Consider the following 25212-nt stretch of genomic DNA (forward strand, 5'->3'; position numbering starts at 1 on the left):
GTGTGTGAGCTCAGAAGATGTAGGCTGTCCTGTTCCCAGAGCAGGACCGGTGCCGTCCAGCCCACTGCAGCCGCGGTAGGCTACTTCCGTTCCGCAGAGGGCGACAGGCACCAGCCAGCCAAGACTGTGGCGGAGGTCCAGACACAATAGACTGGGTAAGTTTTATTAGTGAGCTAAATACTTGATTTAAGGTCGATATTTCACCGAGCGGCGGGAGGATACGAGTCGGTCTGCTGCCTGTGCGCGTTTCCAGGCGGAGTCGAAGGTCAGTCTGTCGGTACACACGCCGAAAAGACGAGCAAACAAACAACACGGTCGTGGTTAGTTGGTCGCACGGAAAAGAGGCTCCGGCTACGTGCTGGAGCGGAGTTGTTCCTGGCTGCTGTCTGACGCGTTTAATGTTTCGCTCTCACGTTGAGCCTTTAAAAACCTCCGTGTTCCCTCTTTTTTTAATACATATAACCACAATGTCTCCTCTTACAACCGAGACAAGCGGCGTGTGTGTTTACACGACGGTTACCCGGTTCACTTGTAAAGGATGCTTAGCAAGCAGCTTTCCCCCACGCCGCTCCAGGAAGTAGCCTCGTCCCTGAAGTCGTTGGGCCTGAGTGTTCGCTGCCAGTTGGAGTTGCGGGGGTGAAGTGGGGGCGTCTGCAGGTAGCATGAGCCGTGTGTCGCGGGGAGGAGGGGGGTCACCACCGCGGAGAGCCGCTCCAACACCCGCAACCATTTGCTTTAAATCTTTAAATGTTCACCGGAGTGTTAGCTTTGAGTTTGCGGTTGTGAAACGGTTAACTTGAACGCGTGCGAGTGTGAACTGTGCACTTAGCTAGCTGGCGAGCTAACGGCAGTTGGTTCGCCGTCACGGAAACGTTAGCTAACGTTAAGTACGTGGAGACAAACAGCTTTGTTCGCCCCGCTGCCCTCCGACAACAAGTTCAACACATTACCACCGCTGTCAGGGTCCAGGACGGTCATACACCAGCTGTGACTCCATGTGGAGGTAATAATCATCTAATCGCGATAAAAATAGAAGATTTACGAGTGTGTCAACTCAATAACAGGCTCGTTTAAAGGAGCACTATGTAGTTTTGAGGAAGACATTTTAATCAGAAAATGGCTGGTTTAATTATTTTTTAATGCCAGAACGAACTAAATAAACAAACTATCAAATCTTTCATGACCGCAACGGGCAACTCAATGTTACGCTGTTTTACGATGTTTATATGTCGTGACCCCGCCACCTTTCTAGCTTCAGAACTACGTAGTGCCCCTTTTAAAAGGGGTGTCCAGTAACCGATATACCAAAATGGTGTTCCGGTCAATAATATACCAACAGCGACTTTATGATGTGCGTTTATTAAGGTAATAACCATCTAATCGCAATAAAATAGAAGGTTTACGAGTGTGTCAACACAATAACAGGCTCGTTCAAAGGAGCACTATGTAGTTTTGAGGAAGACATTTTAATCAGAAGATGGCTGATTTTTATTAATTTTTAATGCCAGAACGAACTAAATAAACAAACTGTCTTCGCTTTCATGACCGCAACGGTCAAACTCAGTGTTACGCTGTTTTGCGTTGTTCATATTTGGCGGACCCCGCCACCTTTCTAGCTTCAGAACTACGTAGTGCCCCTTTAAAAGGGGTGTCCAGCAGTGTCGCGAGAGAAACAAGCAAGCGGGCCTACGAAAACAAGCCCAACACAAGCGACTTCTCCGTTCGTGGTAAAAAAATTTTAGAAAAGAGAGATTATTACACTTTGCACACACACAAATATCGCCCTGAATCCAGAAATATCATTGTATTTATTATTGTTTTTATATGTTATGATCCTTTTTGTTTTAGTTCCAGGACTTCAAAACAATACGACATGCAATACAACAGGAAGAGGAACACTTAAACAACAAGCCCAAAAACCCGCAACCCGCGACTACCAATATTTCGCTTATAATAAGCGGACTTGGCAACTGTGGTGTCCAGGAACGGATTTACCAAAATAGTGTCCAGGTCAATAATATACCAACAGTGATTTTATGATGTGTGTTTATTAAGGTAATATCCATCTAATCACAATAAAATAGAAGATTTACGAGTGTGTCAACTCAATATCAGGCTCGTTTAAAGGAGCACTATGTAGTTTTGAGGAAGACATTTTAATCAGAAGATGGCTGATTTTTTTGTTTTCATTTGTTTTTATTTAATGCCTGAACGAACTAAATAAACAAACTCTCTTCGCTTCCATGACTAAATCAACTGACCGCACCGGACAACTCAATGTTGTACTGTTTTACGTTGTTTATATTCTAGCTTCAAAACTACATAGTGGCCCTTTTAAAAGGGGCGTCCAGGAACCAATATACCAAAATAGTGTCCAGGTCAATAATATACCAACAGTGACTTTATGATGAGTGTGTTTATCAAGGTAATAACCATCTAATCACAATAAAATAGACGATTTATCAGTATGTCAACTCAATAACAGGTTCATTCTTGGTAGGACATTTTAATCAGAGGACGGATGGTTTGTTTTTATTACATTTTTTTGTCTAAACAAACTATATAAACAAACGGGTTTCGCTTTCATCTCTAAATAAACTGACCGCAATGGAAAACTCAATTTTATACTGTTGTACTCGCCGCCTTTCTAGCTTCCACAAAGGGGCACTGTGAAGTTTTCGAGGAAAAATAAAACTCGGAATATTGATATTTACTATATTTATGAGGTAATAATACAAATTCAGAAAGAGATATTTCTTCCATAGATGAATAAACAAGCTGTTCACAGAGAAAAATAAAGTCCTCAGAACACTGTTTGAAGCGAGAAAGGTGGCAGGGTCCGCCAAATATAAACAAAGCAAAAGTGTAGGAAATTGTGTTGTCCGATAAGGTCAGTTTGTTTATTTAGTCATAAAAACAATGATATTTTTATGCATAAACAAAAATCAGTCAGTGAATCAGTCTCTTCTGACTAAAATGTCTTCCTCAAAACTACATAGTGCACCTTTAATCACCCAATTCAAAAATGTTGCCAGTCCACCAGCTACATTTGCAAATAACCTACGTAGGAAGTCATGCAAATGACTGCTTATAAATAGTGAAAGTGGCTTTTGAGTTATGAAACCTATGAGCTTTTGTGGCCACACTGAGGACAAATTAGCATCTATTTTGCCTAGAAATCACTCTGAAACTGCCCCACCCCCTGCAGCTGTGGTATGCAACACATATTTATTTGTTGTTTGTCGCTCTCTGCCTCAGGTCCCGGCTCTTCTCCAATCCAAACCGGTATGTCGGATGAGGATTCCCGTGCCAGCACCAGCTCTTCCTCGTCGCCGCCTTCCTCCAGCCAAACCAGACAGAGGGACACGCTTTGTAAAAAGAAACGGGAGAGCAAAGCCAGCATGAGCAAGACCTCCAAGCTGCTTTCTACCAGCGCCAAAAGGTACAAATAAAACCCCACATCGAACAGTGATGAAGCACTTATTATACCATAATAATTTGTGATTTGCATTGAGATACTTCAGTGCAGCTACAATGAAGTTGAATAGCTGAAGAATGAGCAGTAGTTTCTGTTACTTCCACCTTGCACCATATTATAAAAGTCGTACAGGAAGAAATCCATTGTAAAAGAGGAACATGTGCTAAGTTCTCTTCAGACAGTAATTTCAACAGACCATAACGCTCACAGTCAACAGACTGACTTTTTGAAGTGCAAAGCTTCCTTTTACCCTTCACTCACTTGGCCATATTGTAGCGTTCTTCCACAATCATTGTTTGGTGTTTGCACAAGAAACCAACAGCACAACTCCCATTACTTACACACTGATAAAATGGAGATCGTAAGTCACATTTCATAATAAAACACCAAAGATCTGAGATGTTGTGTCTCTGGGAGTTTTTAATGATCATGTTTGTACTGATCTGTGACTGATGTTGATTCCTGTTTGTGTGCAGGATTCAGAAAGAGCTGGCTGATATCACACTGGACCCTCCGCCAAACTGCAGGTGGGTTTCATTCTCTGCCTAAAGTCTGTTAGTGGTCTGTCCACTGGTGTACTCATTAGGACTGTACCAATCCCATCATTCCTCTCCTGATACCAATCCTGGTAAAACAAAACAAATTTAAATCAGATATGAAGGCACAGTCGACATGTAGATGGGTAAAAACATCTCCGTCCAGATGAGCGTTTTTCTGCCTCATAGTTTCCTAAAGCGTCTGTTTCTGCTTGTCCAGACATAAACGCTGCTAAGTTTCTAAATGTCTGCACCCTAGAAGGAGTTTTCCAAAAGCTATAATCTGTTAAATCTATTCACCAAAGATCCCTTGCAGACATGTTTGTTAATGTAATACTCTCCTTTTAAATAATACTTTCTGCTCTGGGTTTTCCACAAATCAGTTCAACAACTTTACATTTTTAAAGATGACATCTATCCCTCATCTCTTATTGAACAACAAATGAATGTTCAAATGTTTTTCATTTTAAAAGTTAGACTTCCAGACACAAGACGTTCAGACGCTCCTATTTCACTGACAAGTCCATTCACATTCCTCATCACACTCGTGTGAGCTGCTCTTTGGCCTCCAAACCAGCTGTGATGTCACAAAGTCCTGCTCATACAGACACGTGTTAAACTGAGTCTTCAGCAGCTGAATGTGAAAACAGCCTTCTAGTGTCACATGCATCGTTCTGCACAATGGAGGTCAAACATCTGAGTGAAATGACAACAAGGAAAGTGAATATTTGACTGAAGGGGACTTTTAAGAACTGAACAAGACGACAACAACAAAAGAAAAATAAACCTGTCAGTGATGTTTTGACAACATTGCTTCCAAATTACCTCAATTATCTCTTTGGCATTTGTGTACCGCAATTTCTTGTCACTTATCTACAACATACAGTCAGATACCACTATTTCTATGATAAGCTGCAATCGCCTGTCAGTCAGGGTCTTTTAACTAGATATTATTTCCTATTTTAAGTTGAGATGGTTGTGCACCAATATTATATTTATAGGTCTGTGACAATTTTAAAAAGAAAACAGTTTGACAGCCACAGAAGAAACCACAATAGTGCCCATCAAGGCTATTAATACGAGTCAGTTGTTTCCTTTTTAGTCCACTCAGAGCTGGTTAATTATAATGCACCATTACAGTTGCAAAACTAATTTGTTATAAAACTTTTTAAAACACAAAATGTTATTTTCAATTGAAGTTAAACCCTGCTCTGTAAACAGATCTCTGCAAGCTGCCCGGTTGTTAATGCTCATGTGCTGCTGTCAGCAGAGATGAAAAAGAAGTGATGTCTCACTTCAAAGCCACTTCCGTTATCAACTCCAGAGAATGATTTCTAATTCAGAATGATATTGATTAATACACACAAGGAGAAAAAGCAGAAGAGAAACTTGAAAGAGAAGGAGAAAAGTCAATCAGTTGATTTTGGTGTGAAAATAAATGGCTCTACAACCAAAAGTAACGTTTTCAAAGGAAATGGAGCTGAAACGACTGACAGAAAACTAACCCCAACTATTTTGATAATCAGATCATCATTCTAGTCATTCTTCAAACAAAAATGCAGACATTTGATAGTCCAGCTTCTCAAATGAGGCAATTTCCCGATTTTCATCGTCTTGTATGATATTAACGGAGGTTTTGGGCTGTTTGTCAGACAACATTATGTTGTTTTTGGTAAATTTTAGACAACATTTTCAAGTCAAAACTGACTAGTTGGTATCAGCAGGCCTGCGATGTAACTGACCCTTAAGCAGCTGGGTTTAATGCATCGTGATTTGAGAGACAATCCTTAACTGGATGTTCTGGGTTGAAGCTCCCGTCGCAGCAGGCGTCCTCCCTCCTGCAGAGTCCTGAGGCGAATCACTAAAGCTCTCCCTGCTCCAGGCTGACGTTCAGCAGTTGAGCCTGACCTCTGACCTCTCTGTGAAAGTAGACAAGAGAATCTGAGGCATCTCTCACATCATAGCTCAGCAGATCAAACGAGCCACCCCAGGCCACAGACCATCCCAAAACGAACACCGTCTGGATATTTTCTGCACACAGGCAGAAAACAGTCAGGTTTTCTGTCACATTCATTGAAACAGGCTGTTTCTACTTTGAGTTTTTGTTGTTGTTGCTGCCACTTCTCCTCATGTTGAAAACAACAGGCTGTGTCTGGCTGGGAAACGTGGCTGTTCTTTACTCACTACCTGCCACCCTACAGGCAACCAGCCTTCATTTAAAAGTCAGTCCGTTTATAAAATCAAGCCATTAGTTGGCTGCAGGGAAGCATGTGGCATGTCCACATGTTTTACTTAACAGTAAAGCACAGAAGATTTGAAAAGTGTGTTGAAGTTGTGGCAAATTAAAGGAAAAATGCAGCGAACTGAGAGAAACGCGTTTTTTATCAGAGCAGTTGCATAAAACCATGTTATTTATATTTTTATGCCAGCTGTCATTCAACATTCCCGTTACTCTTGAAATAACATCAGGCTCACAGATGATAAAAGTCATTTTATTGATAACTTCCACCCACAAAAATCTGTGTCTAGTTCTTGCAAGACAGGAAATGGAAACATTAGAAACATTAAAATTCCTCCTATTCTCAGTACGCCCCGACAAAAGCTTGGGGAATTTCCTCCTTATATCCTGAGAGGTTTCAGTGAAGCATTGAGAGACATTAAGTGATGTGCGTCTGTGACTATATCATGACTGCAGCGATGATGCTCTTGGTTAAATGAGCGGCTTTAAATGGTGGATTAAGGATGGATGACTGAAGCTGAAAGTTGTGATGCTGAAGGAGAGAAAGCAGGGGCAGATTTCAGCGACAGGCTTGTACCATTTAGGATAATTCATAATGGACTACCTAATTACAACAATCAAGTGTGACAGCTTAAAATACAACCTGCCCCGGCACATGATGGATTAAAAGCCATGTTAAATTGAGTACATCATATTATATGATAATGTATTTAGTAATAAGTGTTGAAAATGTGAAAGGACTTTCGAGCTTAACTTGTTATTGAAGGAGGAGGGAGTGTGTCTCCATGTCGGAAATATTAATGAAGCTGAAGTCGTGAGTTTTAATGAGTCCAGGCTAAGTTATGGTGCAGTTTGTTTGTTTATTTAGTAGTTGAGTTTAAAGCCCGACCAGTTCTGTTTTTCCGGGACCAATACTGATACCGAGTAGAAGAAAATTTCCAACATCCATTTATTGGCTTAGATATATAGACATTCTTACATACACAGAATATATGAATAAATACACATTGTTTGCAATAATCCCTTAAACTCCCCTAAGCATCTTTCTGCACTATGTTCTTATTGGCATATGTCATCAAACAAATATGGCGGGTACCTTTTATACCTGTCATAGGCCAATATCGGCTGACAGAAGGTGCAAAAGAATGCTTTGTTTCAGCTGCAGTACATTAAAAAACTGTTTTTATCTAAAGTTGTACTGCATTTAGTTCTGCTGCTGCCACTCTGGAAAACCCTTGAAGTTCAAGCTGTGACTGTTTTTAAGTCTCCATCTTGAAAACATTTCATATCGGCCGTCACGACTGCTGTCCAGCTGCGTTAAAAATCTGCAACACACAGTTTTCTTTGAGCCAGTTACTCCTAACTGTTTTTGATGTAGCCGAAACAACAAATATCTTAAATGATGTCAAAACTAATTGGTTCTGCATCAGATCCTTACATCCCTTAAAAGCTTATCATGACTGCAGATAAGAGTAAATTGATGTTTTGAGGCTGTGTGTCTGCGCTTGTATCGTTAAAATCAGCCACTTTGGAAGTCAAAGCCTTTCATGCAGTGGAAGTTTTCGTCCGTCACATCTCCTTCATATATTTAACACACAGTTAATTAGCCCAATCTGTCCTCTCTGGATCGATTTTCTACGTCGTAGCTGCTGCTGAAAGTCGGCCAAGCGTCCACGGTTAACGTTCATCAAAAAGCACAGCGGAGCACAACATCTGCCCTCCCACCCCCCCGAAGAGTTTTGGATCAATACTATTATGTCTAGTACTCAAGACCCCAAGGGGTTCAAGACCACATGTTCTGCATGTAAGAGGGATAAAGGCTGGGCTGCTTTGAGGGAAAATCAATACAGATTACAGATCATGACGCATAGACACATCGCTGGGGATTTACTTTGAACCGAAGCATCTTCTGAATGATGCACGAGGGAAAGGGAACTTTCATCACCCAACACTTAAAGGGAAAATATACTGAAATGTTTATGAACGTTAATCTGCAAAAGTCTATCTGCAGAAATGTATTAAGTGTTACTGCGTTTTTATTTTGGATTCGTAATTATTAAAAGATCAGTGAATGTGACGTGTTACATTTTCACACGTCACATCTGCTTTCATCCATCAAAGGGAATGCAGTTCTAAGATTACCCATGATGCTTTTTTCCTTCATCCTTTGAGCTTCATAAATAATGGAAATCTGTTCTGTTTTGGTGGAGTTTCCCTTTATTGACACATGTTGAGCAGATCTTCAATGGAAGGCAGCAGTTACGGTCCGTTTTAGTTCAACTCTTACAGAAGAAAGAAAGTGTGACGCCCACATACTGCCAGCATGCTGCCAGTAAGCTTTAGATGTGCAGCCATTCATCAGGTCATACACACAGTACATGAATGACTGGGACTTTCATATTGTATTATACACACAAGGCTGTAGATAATCTACAACGATATATTGACACTCTTTCTCAGTGTGTGGGTGCTTTTTTTCCCTCACACTATTTATTATTCTGTGTTTGCTGTGGGCCTTTTTTTTTTTCCTGTGTTGAGATGAGTGTTTGTTTTTCTTCCTCAGCATTAGTGATGACACAGTGTGATCTAAACTGGTAAATACTAATGACCAAGAGAGATGAGAACAAACATTGACTCGTTAAAATTTCAAATATGAGTCATGGTGTTATAGTCAGGCTGTACTTAACAGTTCCAGCTTCATTCAGAACGCTGATATTCAAATTCTTACTCAAAATTGAAATGCTGTGCAGCTTTTCTTTTTTTGCATCCCTAATTCTGTATAAACACACTGCAGATAAAGGCAAAAAGACGATAGTAATATTATTATTATTAGTGTGTTATACTATTAGTAGAATTGGATTGAAGTGATGGCTGCGAAGGATTGGATGTTGATATCCAATCAAATATTTGCTTGAACCCATATTTGTTGGTGTTTAGCCTTTTAAAACATTTTCACTGTGGTCAAAAAACAACAACAAAAAAATTTATCAAGTTTCGTGGCAATCTGTTCAATTGTTTTGTGTTATCGTGCTGACAAACGAACCAACCGACAAAGGGTGAAAACCTACTTGTGGAACAAGAATGAAAAAGGATGGATTTTATAGACTAATGGTGTCATACAACATGAGTAGAAATTTTGGATGTAAAACAAAAAACCTACATCTAAAATGATTTGAAGGTTATGGGAGCAACAGCAACTGCAAGACAGCAGCTCTATTGTACAACTCTGTGCTTCAGCTTTTATATGTTGTGCAGATGTGAGTTAAAGTTTTGTTTTCCGCCTGCAGTGCTGGCCCAAAAGGAGACAACATCTATGAGTGGAGGTCGACCATCCTGGGACCACCGGGCTCCGTGTACGAGGGAGGAGTCTTCTTCCTGGACATCGCCTTCACACCCGACTACCCCTTCAAACCCCCCAAGGTACTGATGTTGGTACCACATCACTGACAGCACTGTTAGTCTGGTTCTACAGCTATAAGGAGACAAAACGATCTATTACACTTTAAGCTGTGTGCTTGGTTACTGTAAACTAACAAAATGACACAGGAGTCCTTAAACTGAGAGCTGAGTGACTGTGTGACTGATATGAAAGTAGTGTGACTGTGACGTGGGTGAGCTTTGGTCAGCTGTCACAGATGGAGTTTTTTTTTTTGCTATTTTTAGCTTTGAAAACTTTATTTAAAGGGCCAGTCTGCTGGGTTTTTTCTATAGATCTCATCAAATCCAACGAAAAGACTAAAATCAAGAAGTCGTGTCATTATCCTTAAAACTTAATAAATCCTTGGCAGTCAGCCTGTGGAGCTTACTGTTTCTACTGACAGCATAAGTATTTTTAATAGTGTAACGAATACATACTTCCATTTTTAGTTTGATTTTGTGAATATTACTCCTGGCAGAAGTTGAGTGTATTTGTTGGGGACTATTTTAAGCAACAGATTTGGGTGAAAATCCAGTAAGCAGCAGCAGGATGGTTGAAATGAGATCAACACAAAAGGAAGTAGAGTAGTTCTGTTCATTGTAGTAAAAAGATCAACTGTTTGTCTGAATAATGTGGCTTTCTATTGCACAAAGGAATAAAAATTCACTGTCTTTTCATGGGTTTTGTTGACAAAAGGACAGATGCATACACAACTTGTAAACAGAAAGTATGATGTACCGAGTTCTTTTTGTTAATAATTAGCTTTTTATCTTTGCACAGAAGCAGCGTTCCTCCTGCTCTGGTATACTAAAAACACACACACACACACACACACACACACGAGAGGAGTCCGGTATGGGCATGTCAACAATACAGGATTTTCTGGAAAACCTACTATCAGATAATACACACAGATTACATTCTTCGTGGGATCTTAACTGTGTGACCAAGAGTAGAATGCTGTTTGTCCTGATTTTTCCTCCTGAAGGATTTTAACATCTGTTCTCTCCTGAATACACGCTCTATATCTCTGCAGGCATGTAGGAAATACCACATGAAGTCATTCACATGAGAAGTTTTATGGAGGTTAATTTGTTGGTCATATGGTCAACAACAATAAAACAGCAGGAAGATGAACAACCTGTTCTGAATAGATGGTAAATTGAAACAAAGAAACATTTCACAACATTTTTTGTAGCTTTTGTATTCTATTTTTTTCTGTTGGTTGTTTTTAGCTCAAGCAAACGCTTCTAAATATGTACTGTATTTCTCGGCTGTTTAACAATTATATAAATAGATTCTTGATGGAATACATGTGTTGTTTTTATGGGTGTGTGAGTATGAATGGAAAGTTTGGTTTACTGTGTTAGCGTTAGCAGGAAACACCCTTGTGAAATTAGTGAGACAAAGGTGAGCCTTAGATCTACAAAAATAACTGTACACGCCACCTTTTATCTGAGAATCAAGGCTGCGTGTGAAATGTTGTCTCAGCTCAGCATCTGACATTTCCCACAGCTCACTTGTTCCAAAACAATTTAGTTTTCAGTGTTTCACCAGAACATTTACTGTAACTAAAATCCCTTGCTTTCACTGTTGGTCAGTGCTCTGATACCTTAATGATAAGTTGGTAGTTCTTTGTAATGTTTTCCTTTCATGATAGCAGGCTTGTTTGAGATGAGCCAGATCACCACAGGCCAGCTTCAGTTGCCATTGTGCTGAATATATTACATGCTAGTTAGTAATTTTGTCTGACTCATTCTGGAGGCTCAACTGTATGAGACATGGAAATAACACGTGCCTAAGACACGCAGTTCAGTGCAGCAGTTTCTTTTCACGAGCTTCAGAGACAGCCGATCATTTCCTGGCATGTGGAAGTACCTCCTTTCTACCACCAGAGGGCGAAGTGCTCCATCCATTTAAGTGTTTTTTAAATCAGTAGATGTAGGTTTGATGCTGTAGGCCTGAGACTGTTTCTGTCTGACAGTCCAGTTACATTTATATATAATACTAGATTATTAAAACAATTAATCATTTTAATTGTAATTGTTCTTGTGTGTGCAGGTAACATTTCGTACAAGGATCTATCACTGCAACATCAACAGTCAGGGCGTGATCTGTCTGGACATCCTGAAGGACAACTGGAGCCCCGCCCTCACCATCTCCAAGGTGCTGCTGTCCATCTGCTCCCTGCTCACAGACTGTAACCCAGGTAAGACTGAATGTCTGTGAAGCTCAGTAGTTTCAGGACCTTTACACAATCAGAAATCTTTGGAAACAGCATGCTGATGAGTTGACTGACGTTGGCTTTACAAGATGTAAGTTAGATTTTATTTGTTCAGCCAACTGCAACAGTCAACATAACAGTTTCACTCTATCATTAGTCGTTTGTTAAAGTACACAGCCTGTACTTTACCTCTTATGTTTTGTTTTGATGGATCTTTTCATATCTCACCATCAGAGATTCTAACTTATCTTAAAAAAATCTAGCCTAGGAGTGATTTAGGAACCTTCTTGGAGCAACGCTGATCAATGAAGGACAGAAAAGTTTATTTTAGTAACTCCTTTTCAAAAGCTATGATTGGTTGATCAAAAAGAAATGAAAATGCACTCTGGTCAATTAAATCAATAGACCTAATGATAGTATTAAGTCTCTATTTAAACATGATTGTGGTTATGAATATTATTTTCTGTAATGATGATGTTAAATTGTAAGCTATATTTCTCAAGATGGCCCGAAAATGTTAGAAAAACAGTGGCCTTGTGTAGAAGTCTCTTCAACATGCATCATATTTATTTGCTTGCATGTATTCACCATGCTGTTAACTTTAGTTGGCCTATCAGTCTGTTTGATATTAACGAGCGTGAAACCGTTTCAAGAGGAATATTCAGTCTGGGTGTCAGCAGCGCAGCAGGTATTCGCCTCATTCCCTGTGGTTGTGTGAAAAGAGGTGGCATGTGTTGCAGTGCAGACAGGTTTAAAGCGCTGTGATTCTGCTGATCACTTGGCTGATGGATGGTTACAGCAGACTCTAGTTATCGCTGCATATCTTGATGGTGTGAGCCCTTTAATTTCTGGCATTATAGCCTCAATACATTATGTGGGACATGTGAGCACATCTCTAATAGATCCACAAACATGCTCCCCCCGCTGTTACCTTTTTGTCTTGCCACCTCCTCTGCTTAAGAAACTCCTCAGGCTCTTAAAAGTCCTCCTCCCTACTCCTTAAAGTTTGTCACCTTAGAAGCGCTCTTAAGGGTAATATGCTGTGTCAATATCTTAGCTAACAAGTCTCAGAAAACACCATAATTCTATTCTAAGGTTGAATCTCGTCACTAGGAAGCTTTTATGACTGCAGGCTCAGCTAAAAGTACATAAGGAGAGACAGAGACAGGAGGAGGAAAAACAAATCGTATTACTTCAGTTAATTTACAGAAATGTGAGAAATTCATAAAGTTCTTACCTTAAACTGCAATTTTCCCTCGCTCTACAAAAGAACAGGAATCTGAAACCCATGTGTGTTAATGCTGGTAAATGCGCCAACTTGACAGGAAACCCAGCATCATCTGGACATCCTATTCTGTTTTTATAAAGCGAAAGCAGATGGGGGGGGTTTTGCCGTTTGCCTGTCAATGGAGCCAAAGACAAAAGTTAGTCTGTGTGCAGCAGGCGACACAGTTGATTTGTTCTGACATTAGTATCTGTTTTATTACACTACAATATAAAAGAAATGAAAAAACCTTCCCATCAGTTAAATCCAGGCATGTCGAGGTAGGGGAATTCGTAATAAACTTTCCAAAAGTAAAAAGAACATTGACCCCCCCGCCTGTTTATGCTCTGCTCCGAAAATGATTTCCTGTTTGTAGATAATGAAAAATGAGAACAGACAGATATGATTTCACCAGAAGCAACGATAAGGGGAAAAAAAAAGCAAAAATAATATCTGGGGAAGAAAGTGTTTATAAGCCTTTCAGTGTCTTCTCTCTCTCTGTCTGTCTGTGTTCATCATTTCTATGTGCCGTTGATCTTAACTTGCTATTTTTCCATTCAGCCGATCCTCTGGTGGGAAGCATCGCCACCCAGTACACGACTAACAGAGCAGAACATGACCGAACAGCCAAACAGTGGACGAAGCGATACGCCACATAAAGCCACAGAGGACGGCAGTGGGAGGAAGAGGAGGAGGAGGAGGAGGAGGAGGAGGAGGAAGAGGGGTGGGGGGGCTCTGGGTGGTTTGTGTTGGGGGGTTATTTGTATCTCAGATTTTTAGTACTTTATTGTCTGGTATATTTTTTGCTTCCTGATTAAGTTATCTCTGCAAATATGGTAATAAAGGAACACAATGGAAAGGAAGTCGTGTCTGCCTCTTTTTTTTTTTCTTTTTACATTGTTAATTGAAGGGTGGAACCTGCATGCAAACTGGTCTAATTACCAGTACGCACTGTTGGTAATGCTGGGAACGTACGCTAGTTTTACAGAATAAATAAGTTTGTACCATCATGTTGGGGGTAATTTTGAGTCAATCTAGGTTTTATTTGATCACTTGTGATCACTTCACAACATTCAGAATCAGCGTAAAAACATTTTCTAAATGGTCAAAATACAGCTGTAATACCACAGAATGTCTTCCTGGGAGAAGTCATAATTGTTGACAAATACTGTACATTATACTTCTATATTATAGCTCTACACATTTATATAGAGCAAAGGTCAAATATCGCCACCGTTATCCTTTTAAAGGCGGGAATGTTCAGTATCTTTAAACACATCATTTAAAGGTGCAGTGATCAATTTTGGAGAAATATTGTTGATTGTGTTTCATTCCAAGGTTGTATAAATACTGATGCTTTGGGTTAGCGAGCCACCAACGAACAGCAAGACAGGAAAAGCAGGAAATGGGTCACTACTGATTCAGACGCTGACACAAGCGGGTCAAATGATGATGGAAAGGGTTACTTTTGTAGCTCCATATATTGATTGTTTGGAATATCCAGTTTAGAATACCTTTTTTAATGAACTGTAGAATTATGTTCTATTTAATTTTCCCTTTTTTGACCAAGTAAAAGTCTTCTTTTAAAGACAGACTCAGAGTAAAAACACAGCAGCAAAGATTACAACAACAGACTTGAGACCTGTCATGCTACAGGAGAGATTTAAACAAGTCCCTGTTTCTAAGTTGACATATCTGTACTCTAAAATGGCATTTCAGTTTTCTTAAAATACCTCAGATGAATGGGAGCTGTTGAGGACCTTATGTTCTGCCAAGAGGGAACCATTCCACAGAACCCTGGACTCTGGCCAAACAGCTGAATGTGGAAAAAAAACACACACACACACAGTACAAATGGTTTATAAACTGACGAAGGGATTTTTGCCTCCCTATTTCCTTTAATAGTCTTATTATGAAAGTCTTTTCCAGAAGTTCAATATATTCTTCTGTGAAAAGAAAGTGGCCAAAGGTAATAAACTCATTTTCAAAACACAGTTTTGGCCCAAGCAATACCATATCTTAAACCTGATCAAACTATGACAACACTGACATTGTTAGGACAATAAATCTCGCATTACAACTAATAAACATGATTAAAAATGAGGTACGGTCATGGACATGGTGGTCTAACCTGTTGGCCCCTCATTTTTCAGGGTACACATGACAGCTGTGGAGAAAAAAACAAATTACACTTAAAACCGGGGAATAGTTTTCACATTACATTGCCTGTATAAATAATACAATCTGACTGATAGGTTGTATTGAGTTTGTTTATGAGAATCAAAGTTCCTGTGCATATGAATTCACACACATGCAAAAAAAACATTTTCATTTTGGTGCTTTCAGGATGTTGTAAGTTAAAAGTCCCGATGCTGTGGGGAGTGGGGTAGGTGACCACAACTGGGTATCTTTGGGGGGTCGTGACTCATAAAGGTTCAGAGCCACAGTTCAAACAGCTTTGGTTATTAAAAATAGATGAGTTAGAGATCGACAGCTCTAGTAAGCCCTGTTCTGATGGGCCACTGTGGTGCTCTAAGTCGTCTACCGAGTGGAGTTTTAGTAATTGACAAGTCAAAAATATTGAGGTTCAAATTGGGCTAACTTTGGTCCAAATGTAAATGTTATATTAGACACGTGAGTTACAACTTATGTTTCAGTGACTATATTTCAGAACAAATACATACACATACACAAAAATAAATAAACACATTTTCTAAGCTCTAATCCTTCTCTTCTTTATTTTGGTAAAACATTTAATTACTTCAAAAATGTATCCGGTCAGTCAAATGTGATTTGGGCAAACTGTAGAACGTGACACTCATAAAAGAAGAGTATGATGGTGTAAGCACAGTAGTGTGTTGAGCTGAATGCTAAATTCAGCATGCCAGCAATGCCTCACATTGACATTGTACACATGACATGACATGACACAACATCTGCTACCAGAGTTCAGGATGATACAGTATCGACCTTAGCCTTCAAACCTCAGTTTAGGTGCTGTTTGAGCTTGGTATGTGTGATTGTGATGACCAATAATCTTAATATTTTTTTCCCTTTTTGACAGCTGCACCTCCTCTGACCTGCAAATCAAAATGTTTACTGGGGGAGTTTGGGGACTTCCACAGGCTGGACAAAATGACAAATAGTGCAATTTCACTTTCACCTCACTCCTTCCAAGTAAGCCCAACTACTGCATTCACAAACAGGAATGTTTTTTTCTGCATAGGTGTCACGTAGAGACTCACATCAGCCCACAGTCTGACTGGCAAAGCTTAGGTCAAAACACAGAAACATAATACAAAGCATATCGATCGACACAAAGTCGAAGCAAGACGGCTGCTATGGAGTTCAATGTGAAAGAGGTCTGGAAAACTCATCCGTGCTGAATGTATTGGAAAATGCTAGCACAGACAGTTCCACCTCGTCGATGTACGTATGGGTCCATTCTGATTGGTTCTAAAGGAAATACAAACAATATTAGCAGCCCAAGGTAATTCAACTCCACAGGGGTGTATTGATAAGGTCTCTGTGGTGATTTACTGGACTACATTGTGTTAAGTACAACCTTTTTTATAGAGAGACCCAAACATGAACAACAGAACCCCTAACGCTAACCCAAAAGTAGCAATACAATGATGCAATACATTAAAATACCCCGTCACAAGTAAAATGTACAGTTAATATCCATATATACATACAAAGACGTACACATACTGCAGAATTTGAATTATAAATATTGATGTATTAATGTGTTCACCACAGCATTTGGCAGCTGGTAAAGGTGGTTTAGCCACTTTATAGTTTCTCTGCAGGGTAGCTTGTGAATTTCTTCTTAGGGATCAAAAAAGTTGTATCTTATTCTACAATATTACATCTTAATTTATTTTATTTTATTATATTTTGTATTATCATATTAAACCTGCAAAGCAGCTAGTAACATAAAGCTGTCAAATAAATGTAATTGAGTTAAAAGTCAAATATTTCCCTTTGAGTTGTAGTGGAATAATAGTATAAAGTATCAGAAAATATGAACACTCATATAAAGTACAAGTATCATGTAATTGTAGAGTACTTGAGTAAATATACAAAGCAGCACTTTTTAGGACTAACAGTTAACACAAGTACAGCTGAGGCTGATGGAATGTCAGATTGCATGTATTTTTTTCATAAGCCAGAGAACTGGACAAATAAAATATTGACCAGATGACGGCACACTGCAGCAAACAGCTCTAAACTGTGACCTCAAGTGCTTTTTACACCCGCTGTGTGTAATCGCTAAAAAAAACTCACTTAAACACAATTGAATCTCTTTTTCAGAGACATCTGAAGGCCTACCTCTTTCGAACAAATGATAATGACAATGTTTTTGTGCAAATACATGTATGTATGATGTGTGTAAGTATATTTCCTCACTAAACTGTAGAGCACAGGTTTTAATGAGCATTAACTGCATATGTGTAGTAAATGTACGTTAATAAAACTGCTATTTACACTCAAACTCAATGTGTATTTAGAGGTGCATCACATTATTTTGGAGAAAGAAATCTTCACTGGCGGATTTTTGTGAATACCTAAACAACCTAAATGAACAAACTGTCATTGTTTTCATGTCTAAATAACTGGATAAACAAACTGACTTTAAAGCACAACACAATTTCATACCATGTCATTTTGTTTATATGTGGCCACATTTCTAGCTTCAAACAGTAAATGTTCTGGGGACCATGTTTTCCTCTGAGGACAGATTGTTTATTCAGTTGTAAAAAATATAACAAAAAAAAAATATACATATATATATGTCTGAGTTTGTGTTATTTCCTCGTGTATACTGACTATTTTACTATTCTGAGTTTGAGTTTCTTCTCCAGCACCACTGCGTGTCCCTGCAGTAAAATGTCCTGCTGATGTGTGTCAGTTTAACGTGACTGCAGGAGAACAGTGAGGTTCAAAACAAGAACTAGAAGCCTCCTCATTCATGTTCAGGAGTTAGGACATGGACGCACGCGGCATCACCATACTGTACAGCTCAGGCTTCACCCTTCACGTTGTGCTTTGCAACGTGACTGCTGTGTTACCATTCCTCTGTTACGTCGTCAGAACGCGCTTGGCTCCGCCCCCCCGTGTCCTGAAAGTGTGTCACTGGGTTAAAGTGGCTCGAGCGGCCGGGCGGAGAGGCGTGGCCGACAAAAAAAAAAAGGGTCACATGGGCGAGCCCACTATTGAGAACATTCAGTTCTCTCGACTAACCCGCAGTCACACACAACAAGGAAGGAGTTCCTCTGATTCAGACGTCCGAGCCTGACTCGTCCTCTCGTCTCTGTGAGCTGCACAGTTACTATCACCTCCTGGATCAGAATCCCGATGTGAGCTTCAACAACAACGTCCAACTCAGAATTCTCAAGTTTGGTCTCCGGTGTGTTCGTGACGGCGTTTGAAGTCGTGACAGTCGAGTTTAACGTTAGTTGTTGGGAGATTTATTCCCTTTTCCTCGATCGGAGATGCCTGAGGACATCGGAACAGCCAAGCCTGGTAAGATGACACTTTATGAGCATTTAACACAAGAACTGCATACTTACAGTGTTTTCATTGCATGCACCGAGCACACAAACTTAGAACATGGCTGCAGTGATGGTGTCCCCAATACAGGTGTCATTCATCCGTAACACCTACTTAACACCCAAGTACATAATGTTTTCAGATGCGTTCACGCGCTGTTATATTAGTGGAAACTAACTACAGTTCACTGTGACATAGTTCTGAAAATGCTATAAAACTGTATGTTTGCCTTGAATTCACTAAACGCACCATAATGATTGTCGTTTAATGGACCCGGACGATAAGGAAGTATTTTTTAGGAGGGCTGGGCTCAAATGAATGATCTCCTCAGACTCTAAGTGTCTCGTCGTTTTTTCCTGTCGTGCAGCAGCATAATCTTTATTTCAGTGTCACAGCAGAATAACATATGTAGGAAAGTGTTTAAGTAGCTTGTCGTGTGTTTAAAACCGTGTAATAAACGTGTTACTGTGCTATAAAAAGGGGGTTAGGAGTGCCAGTGCGCCGCCGCGTCGCTGCCACCTTCTTACATTTGTCACAACAACAGTGTTTATCTTCCCCAGCCGCTCTCACATGGACAGCGTAGACTAGCCATGTGCCGCTGTGTGTACACGAGTGCAAGAACATTCCTCTGATTGGTCGAGGGGCGTTCCATTCCTAGAGCACGCTTTAGCGAGCGCTCTCCTCCGATTGGACGAGCGGGTGGCCGTGACGTGGAACATTTCATAATCCTGTCTGCACACAGCAGCCCTCGGCGCGAGGCTCCACTGCAAGATACACGTGAGGCCGACAGAGACAGCAGAGAGTGACCTAGATTTTTTTTTTTTCACCTCCTCGCGCTTCGCTTTCACAGAAATCCATGACAGGTCCACGTGTGGGTGGGTCGCGAAAGAGAACAGTCATGGTTGTGGTTAGGTAATCATGTGCTTCTGCTGCGCCTAAAACTCAGGGGCTTTTTAACAGTTCACGAGGAAAAACACATTAAAAACTTTTTTTTCGCAGATCTTTCGGTAATGACGGATAAGAAGCGCAGTGCGTTTTATTTTTAGACGGAAATTCACTGAGCACGTCTGGTATTTTAAAACTGCACTGGCCTACTTCAGATGACTCACTTTAACACGGTCGCACTGGGTAGCAGCTTGATGTTAAAAACCCCATTGCCTTGCCCAAGGACAGTTTTAAAAACCAGATTAAAGCAAAGGCTGCTTTAAGTTGTGTTCTTGGTGACCTTATTAACTTATTTTATTACATGCTTTTTAAGTTATTACATTTTAATGAGTTTCTAACTCGGAAAACTATTTCAGTGATCACTTGCGATGCCCCATCTCTTGTTTAAATTATTTTTAAACACTTGCAAAAAAAAAAAAAAAAAAAAAAAACTTTTATTTTTATATTGTGGCTGCAATTTCTTGGTGTTCTAGTTTTCGGTCCAAAACAGCCACCAGGGCTGTTTCGAAGCAAACATGTGATTACATAACCTTGTGGTACGTGTTTTCTTTGTACATTCTTCTGTGCCTACAACTGTTGTGTTGCTCCAGTGCTTCAGTGACCCTTTCTAGTTGTTGGGTCAGCAGAGCACACTCCCATAGAGTCCCAGGCACATTATGTAACACGTTACCCAATCAGCCAGCACTGTAGGTGATAAAGCAGGTCAATCAGTGTTGAATAAACCAACCAGGAAACAGAGACAAAGGCGTGTCAGGGCCACCTGCTCTACTTGTACTGCCTGAGTTGTAGCATACAATGCTATTTTTGGCACAGTTTGCACTTTGATGCCTGTTATCTTATATGGCTGCAATTGACTTTGGCAAGCTTGATGTGTTGTTTTCCAAAACACTTGATGATGTCGTGTGTTTTGTTCATTGATAGATTAACTTGAAAATATATTTCCAGAGATATAATTTTTCTTAATTGAGTGGTTCATTCTCATATGTTTCTACATACCACCTCCTCGTCTTGGAAGTAATTTCCTGCTATAACTCATCACTGTCATTGTCTCTCCACAGGAGGCGTCATTGCCTATATTTCCTCTGGCTCTGCCTCCAGCCCAGAGTCCTGTATGAGCACCAGCCCTAGCGGTGGCTACCTGTCGACATCGCCGCCGGTGTCCCGCCCCTCGCTGCCAAGCAGGGCCGTGGGCTTAGTGGTGGATATTTCTCCACCGGCCAAGAATGGCCACCCCCGAAGCCACGGCACTGAGAAGGCTGGTCGCTCCTCCACATCTGCCAAGAGCAGCATTACCAGTAAGAACAAAGTCTTGGCATTACTGGAATACTACAATGTTTAGAAAATTTCTTTGGTATCCAATCTGGTGCACGTGAATCACCGCTGATCTTTGTTTCCCCAGAAATCAACGGCATGGTCCTGCTGTGCAAGGTGTGCGGTGATGTGGCCTCTGGCTTCCATTATGGCGTCCATGCCTGCGAGGGCTGCAAGGTGAGACAAGTTCCTTCAATGAAGTCGTTGCCTCTCTGCTAGCTTGAGTCATATCCTCTTGTTGACTGCACATGCTCACATGACTAATGCTCCTTGTGGTACCTCAGGGCTTCTTCAGGAGAAGCATTCAGCAGAACATCCAGTACAAGAAGTGTCTTAAGATGGAGAACTGCACCATCATGAGGATCAACAGGAACCGCTGCCAGCAGTGTCGGTTCAAGAAGTGTCTGGCTGTCGGCATGTCCAGAGATGGTGAGCAGTTTTTTTAGTTTAACCTCAGTCTGCTGTTTATCTTGTTTATCATACAGATGAATCGAAAGCGAGATGAAGTGACCTAATGGATTTCATTTTTACTCACAGCTGTCAGATTTGGCCGCATCCCAAAGCGGGAAAAGCAGAGGATGCTGCTGGAGATGCAGAACGCCATGAACAACATGATGAGCAACAACAGCCAGCTGCACAGCATGCTGCACGGTCACCAGAGCCCGTCACTGCCCATGGAGACCATGACCAGCGACGCCAGCTCGTCGTCCTCCTCTGCTTCCGACTCTCCATCGTGCTCAAACCCCTCCTCCCCTCAGTGCCCCCAGGACTCTGATTCTGTGGCGTCCATGGACACAAACTCCAGCTCTGCCTCCTCCTGCGGATCAGACAGCGGCGAGGACGAGGCCGTCGTCTCGGTGAGCAGGCAGCACCAAGATGCCTTCGCCTTCAGCCAGCAGGGCCAGACCTCGCCCTTGCCAGTCGCCCAGGAGACGGGGAGCAACAGTCGCATGGAGGAGCAACAGGAGAGCTGGAACTGCTGGAACAACAACGTGGTTGTTGGAGGTTATCAGCACAGTTCTTACAGTCACAGCCAACAGGTCGCCAACACTGCTTACAGGGAGGAGAGGGGAGTTTGCCAGCAGCAGCAGCCTCCACAGCAGCTCAACAGCACCCCTAGCTGTGCACCATCACAAGACAGCCAAAGACAGCATGGATTTAACACACTAACTGCCTCAAGTGGTTACAGTGGACCAACCAACTGTGTGAACAATAGAGCACACTTGGTGAGTAATTTGATCAACATTCCTGAAATTCATGTCACCATTCTAGAGCTAAAAGTCAAGTGAGGCTTCTGTTCACGCTCCCTGACTTACATTCTGTCTTCATGTTTTATTCAGGTCTGTCCGATGAACACCTCACCGTACGTGGACCCCCACAAGCCAAGCCAGGAGATCTGGGAGGAGTTCTCCATGAGCTTCACCCCCGCCGTGCGCGAGGTGGTCGACTTCGCCAAGAGGATCCCAGGATTCCGCGACCTCCCGGAGCACGACCAAGTCAGCCTGCTGAAAGCTGGAACTTTCGAGGTGAGGGGGCAAACAAGCAAAACCATCAACCGTTGTGTTTATTTTGTGCTCGCTTTGAAGTCAAACACGGCGGGCTCTTCAGACACTCAATGTAAGGCCCACTGTTGCTTTCCCAAACACAGCAGTCTGTCAGCTGTGTGTTCTGACTAATATTTGCTCTGATAACAGTTTGAAATGAGAGAGCCTTCTGAAATTTCTCCTGGGGAGCGCTAAGATAAACACACATTTTAGCTGAAAATGTCTTAAGGATGACGTCATAGAAAGTCTGGATTTGGCAACAAGCCCTCAGGACATTTAGAAATCAGACAATTCACTAGCCACAAGTATTGAACAAATATACAACATACAAATAAATAAACTAAAAACCTTCTCGTCCTCCCTCTCTTGACTCCCAGGTGCTAATGGTCCGATTCGCCTCTCTGTTCAACGTGGTCGAGCGGACGGTGACCTTCCTGAGCGGCAAGCGCTACAGCCTCGACACGCTACGGTCGCTGGGCGCCGGCGAGCTGCTCAACTCCATGTGCGAATTCAGTGAGAAGCTGGCAGCACTGCGTCTCGATCAGGATGAAATGAGCCTCTTCACTGCCGTGGTGCTTGTTTCAGCTGGTAAGAACACAAACTCTATTTAAATCCATATATATAAACACAAACAAGTGTTTTAAAGCAAAATATACATTAGTTTTGCTGGACATCTCACTCTCAGATGATCAAAAACAATAATAAAGCCCTGTTCTGACCTCCAGCATTAACATTGTCCCCCTTCTTGTTCATGCTCAGATCGCTCAGGGATCCAGGACTTGAACTCAGTGGAGGCCCTGCAGGACAAACTGATCCGGGCCCTGAGAAACCTGGTAGTTCAGAACCACGGCGAGGAGTCATCCACCACCTTCACCAAGCTGCTTCTCAAGCTTCCCGAGTTGCGTTCGCTCAACAACATGCACTCTGAGGAGCTGCTCTCCTTCAAAGTTCACCCTTGAAAGCTTCCTGAGGGGCTGCATCTGCGCCCTCCACCTTAATCCACACACCTCCACCAGGACCTGCCTCTTACTGCCCCCCCGTCTCTGTACATGACCAACCCATTTGTGTGTTTGTTTCTAGAATGTATTGAAAGTTATTTTTTATTCTATTTTTGTTAAGTAGACCATGTGGGGTCGGAAGAGAGAAGAATATGAAACTGTACTGTATTTAAAGAGAAGGTAGCTTAACGCTTGTTGCACACAAACACACGCAAGTGCACGTGTGTCCGAGGTTCTTAGTTTTGGAGGCACTTTTCTATTTTGAGAGAAAGAAGATTACTTAACTGGCATTATGAAATGAGAAACAGTAGAAACCAATTAGTTGATCCAAAAGCCATTTTAATTCCAAAGTGTATTCTCTGAGTGGGCGAATGTGAGAGACAATATTACCTTACATACCGCATGTTTGTTTGGTCCAATGTTTTTTGACTGATGAGTCCGAGAAAGGCAAGCTATCAGAAAATGAATCGCAGAATGTGTGACGATCGCTGCTAATGCATGGCTGTACTTAATGCGAACAACTATTACTTGGATCTTCTCCCTTTTGCCTCAAGAGTTCATCAGTTCATTGTTTCAGCGTGTATAGTGTTGTATGTTTTCTTTTTATTTAAGTTGTTTTTTAATGTGTTTCAAGTCCATGTCAAGTCACGCCTGCACGCTGCCAGGAGTTTTTTTTGGGGAGAGTCGATGACAGTTTTCAGCAACACTACATTTGCACATGTAAAAAAACATGTAACAGAAGATCCATAAGTGGTGTGACACCATGTAAAGGCTACATGCAACCAAGTCACACACACACACAAGTGTTTTTGCTGTTTTCCTACTTTCTCATTTTTATGACTTTTTATTTGTAAATCAGACTTCGTGTGCTTTCAGCATAGCACTGAATTGACACTTGTTTTTGTTATCCTTTTTGTCAAAATATCATTTTCTTTGACTGGCAACACTGCCATTTGTAAATAACTATATAAATATATATAAATATGAATATATGATGAACATAGAATATAAATATGATATAGTATGAATAAATACAAGTGAAGATGACTCTGGAGTTTGTGTTTTATTGATATCCAGTTCTTTTTGAATAAGTGAAGCCAACAGCTCAGCACAGAATACTCTTCAGTGGACGTCATCCACCACTAGGCGGAGCTGTTTGCCCACAAGCTCTTGATATCAACATGGTTACCCTCGTTACCAGTTTGTCTCGCTTAACATAAATGACCTGATGATCCACAAGGACCACGCACAGGGACCGTCTAATTTACTTGCATACATTTGAAATGAGCTAAACTCCACCTAAATATCTTTAGTTAGATGAGTTAACAGTGCATGTTGGATTGAGCTCTCAGAATCTTTATAAGAGATAAGAGAAAAAAGGTTGATATGTAGGTGGGTGTGTAGCCAAAATTATTATACAAGTCCTAAAAGGTATAAATCACCTGTGATGGTCTTCTGAATACACCCACACATGAATTTAAGGGGCACTATGTAGTTATAGGGAAGAGAACTGTAATATCAACACAAATATTGCCTCATTAATATGAATGAGGCAATGATACAAACATAACTGAATAAACAAGCGGTTCTCAGAGGAAAATTAGGTCCCCAGAACACTGTCTGAAGCTAGAAAGGTGGCAGGGTCCGCCGAATACAAATAAAGTAAAACAGTGTGGAACTGTATCGCAGTCCCGTTGTT

At 41.1% G+C, this 25212-nt stretch overlaps 2 protein-coding genes and 1 long non-coding RNA gene across 6 annotated transcripts; 2 read left to right on the plus strand and 1 right to left on the minus strand.

The window, feature by feature from the left end:
• LOC115567055 (ubiquitin-conjugating enzyme E2 E1-like) lies at nucleotides 1-14022 on the plus strand. Of its 3 annotated transcripts, none has more exons than XM_030393236.1 (6): nucleotides 1-155; nucleotides 3259-3442; nucleotides 3955-4005; nucleotides 9541-9673; nucleotides 11733-11880; nucleotides 13721-14022. In XM_030393236.1, exons 2-6 carry the CDS (start codon nucleotides 3288-3290, stop codon nucleotides 13816-13818), a joined length of 585 nt encoding a protein of 194 aa, XP_030249096.1. In that variant the 5' UTR covers nucleotides 1-155; nucleotides 3259-3287; the 3' UTR covers nucleotides 13819-14022. The 3 variants fall into 3 exon arrangements, with proteins under 3 accessions (XP_030249096.1, XP_030249099.1, XP_030249098.1); XM_030393239.1 differs by lacking the exon at nucleotides 1-155 and adding an exon at nucleotides 244-265; XM_030393238.1 differs by lacking the exon at nucleotides 1-155 and adding an exon at nucleotides 678-1003.
• LOC115567057 (uncharacterized) lies at nucleotides 3874-23001 on the minus strand. Of its 2 annotated transcripts, XR_003981128.1 has the most exons (6): nucleotides 22864-23001; nucleotides 15291-15326; nucleotides 14893-14975; nucleotides 13133-13295; nucleotides 5807-5933; nucleotides 3874-4103 (listed from the first exon to the last, which is right to left on the minus strand). It is a non-coding gene; the product is annotated as an uncharacterized LOC115567057 (long non-coding RNA). The 2 variants fall into 2 exon arrangements; XR_003981129.1 differs by lacking the exon at nucleotides 15291-15326 and having other exon boundaries at nucleotides 22864-22991.
• On the plus strand, nucleotides 18372-24560 carry nr1d2a (nuclear receptor subfamily 1, group D, member 2a). The gene is made up of 8 exons (XM_030393225.1): nucleotides 18372-18688; nucleotides 20719-20955; nucleotides 21060-21148; nucleotides 21256-21400; nucleotides 21509-22197; nucleotides 22312-22497; nucleotides 22893-23103; nucleotides 23275-24560. Exons 1-8 carry the CDS (start codon nucleotides 18658-18660, stop codon nucleotides 23472-23474), a joined length of 1788 nt encoding a protein of 595 aa, XP_030249085.1. The 5' UTR covers nucleotides 18372-18657; the 3' UTR covers nucleotides 23475-24560.
• The last annotated feature ends 652 nt before the right edge of the window (nucleotides 24561-25212 follow it).

This window comes from Sparus aurata, chromosome 17 (assembly GCF_900880675.1).
Source record: "Sparus aurata chromosome 17, fSpaAur1.1, whole genome shotgun sequence".
Taxonomy (NCBI): Eukaryota; Metazoa; Chordata; class Actinopteri; order Spariformes; family Sparidae; genus Sparus; species Sparus aurata.

Coding starts and splice junctions, on each gene's coding strand:
- nr1d2a (XM_030393225.1), top strand. CDS start 18,658: ATGCCTGAGGACATCGGAACAGCCAAGCCTG. Junction 22,198..22,311: donor TGAACAATAGAGCACACTTG/GTGAGTAATTTG, acceptor TGTTTTATTCAG/GTCTGTCCGATGAACACCTC. Junction 23,104..23,274: donor CGTGGTGCTTGTTTCAGCTG/GTAAGAACACAA, acceptor GTTCATGCTCAG/ATCGCTCAGGGATCCAGGAC.
- LOC115567055 (XM_030393236.1), top strand. CDS start 3,288: ATGTCGGATGAGGATTCCCGTGCCAGCACCAGCTCTTCCTCGTCGCCG. Junction 4,006..9,540: donor GACCCTCCGCCAAACTGCAG/GTGGGTTTCATT, acceptor TTCCGCCTGCAG/TGCTGGCCCAAAAGGAGACA. Junction 9,674..11,732: donor ACCCCTTCAAACCCCCCAAG/GTACTGATGTTG, acceptor TTGTGTGTGCAG/GTAACATTTCGTACAAGGAT.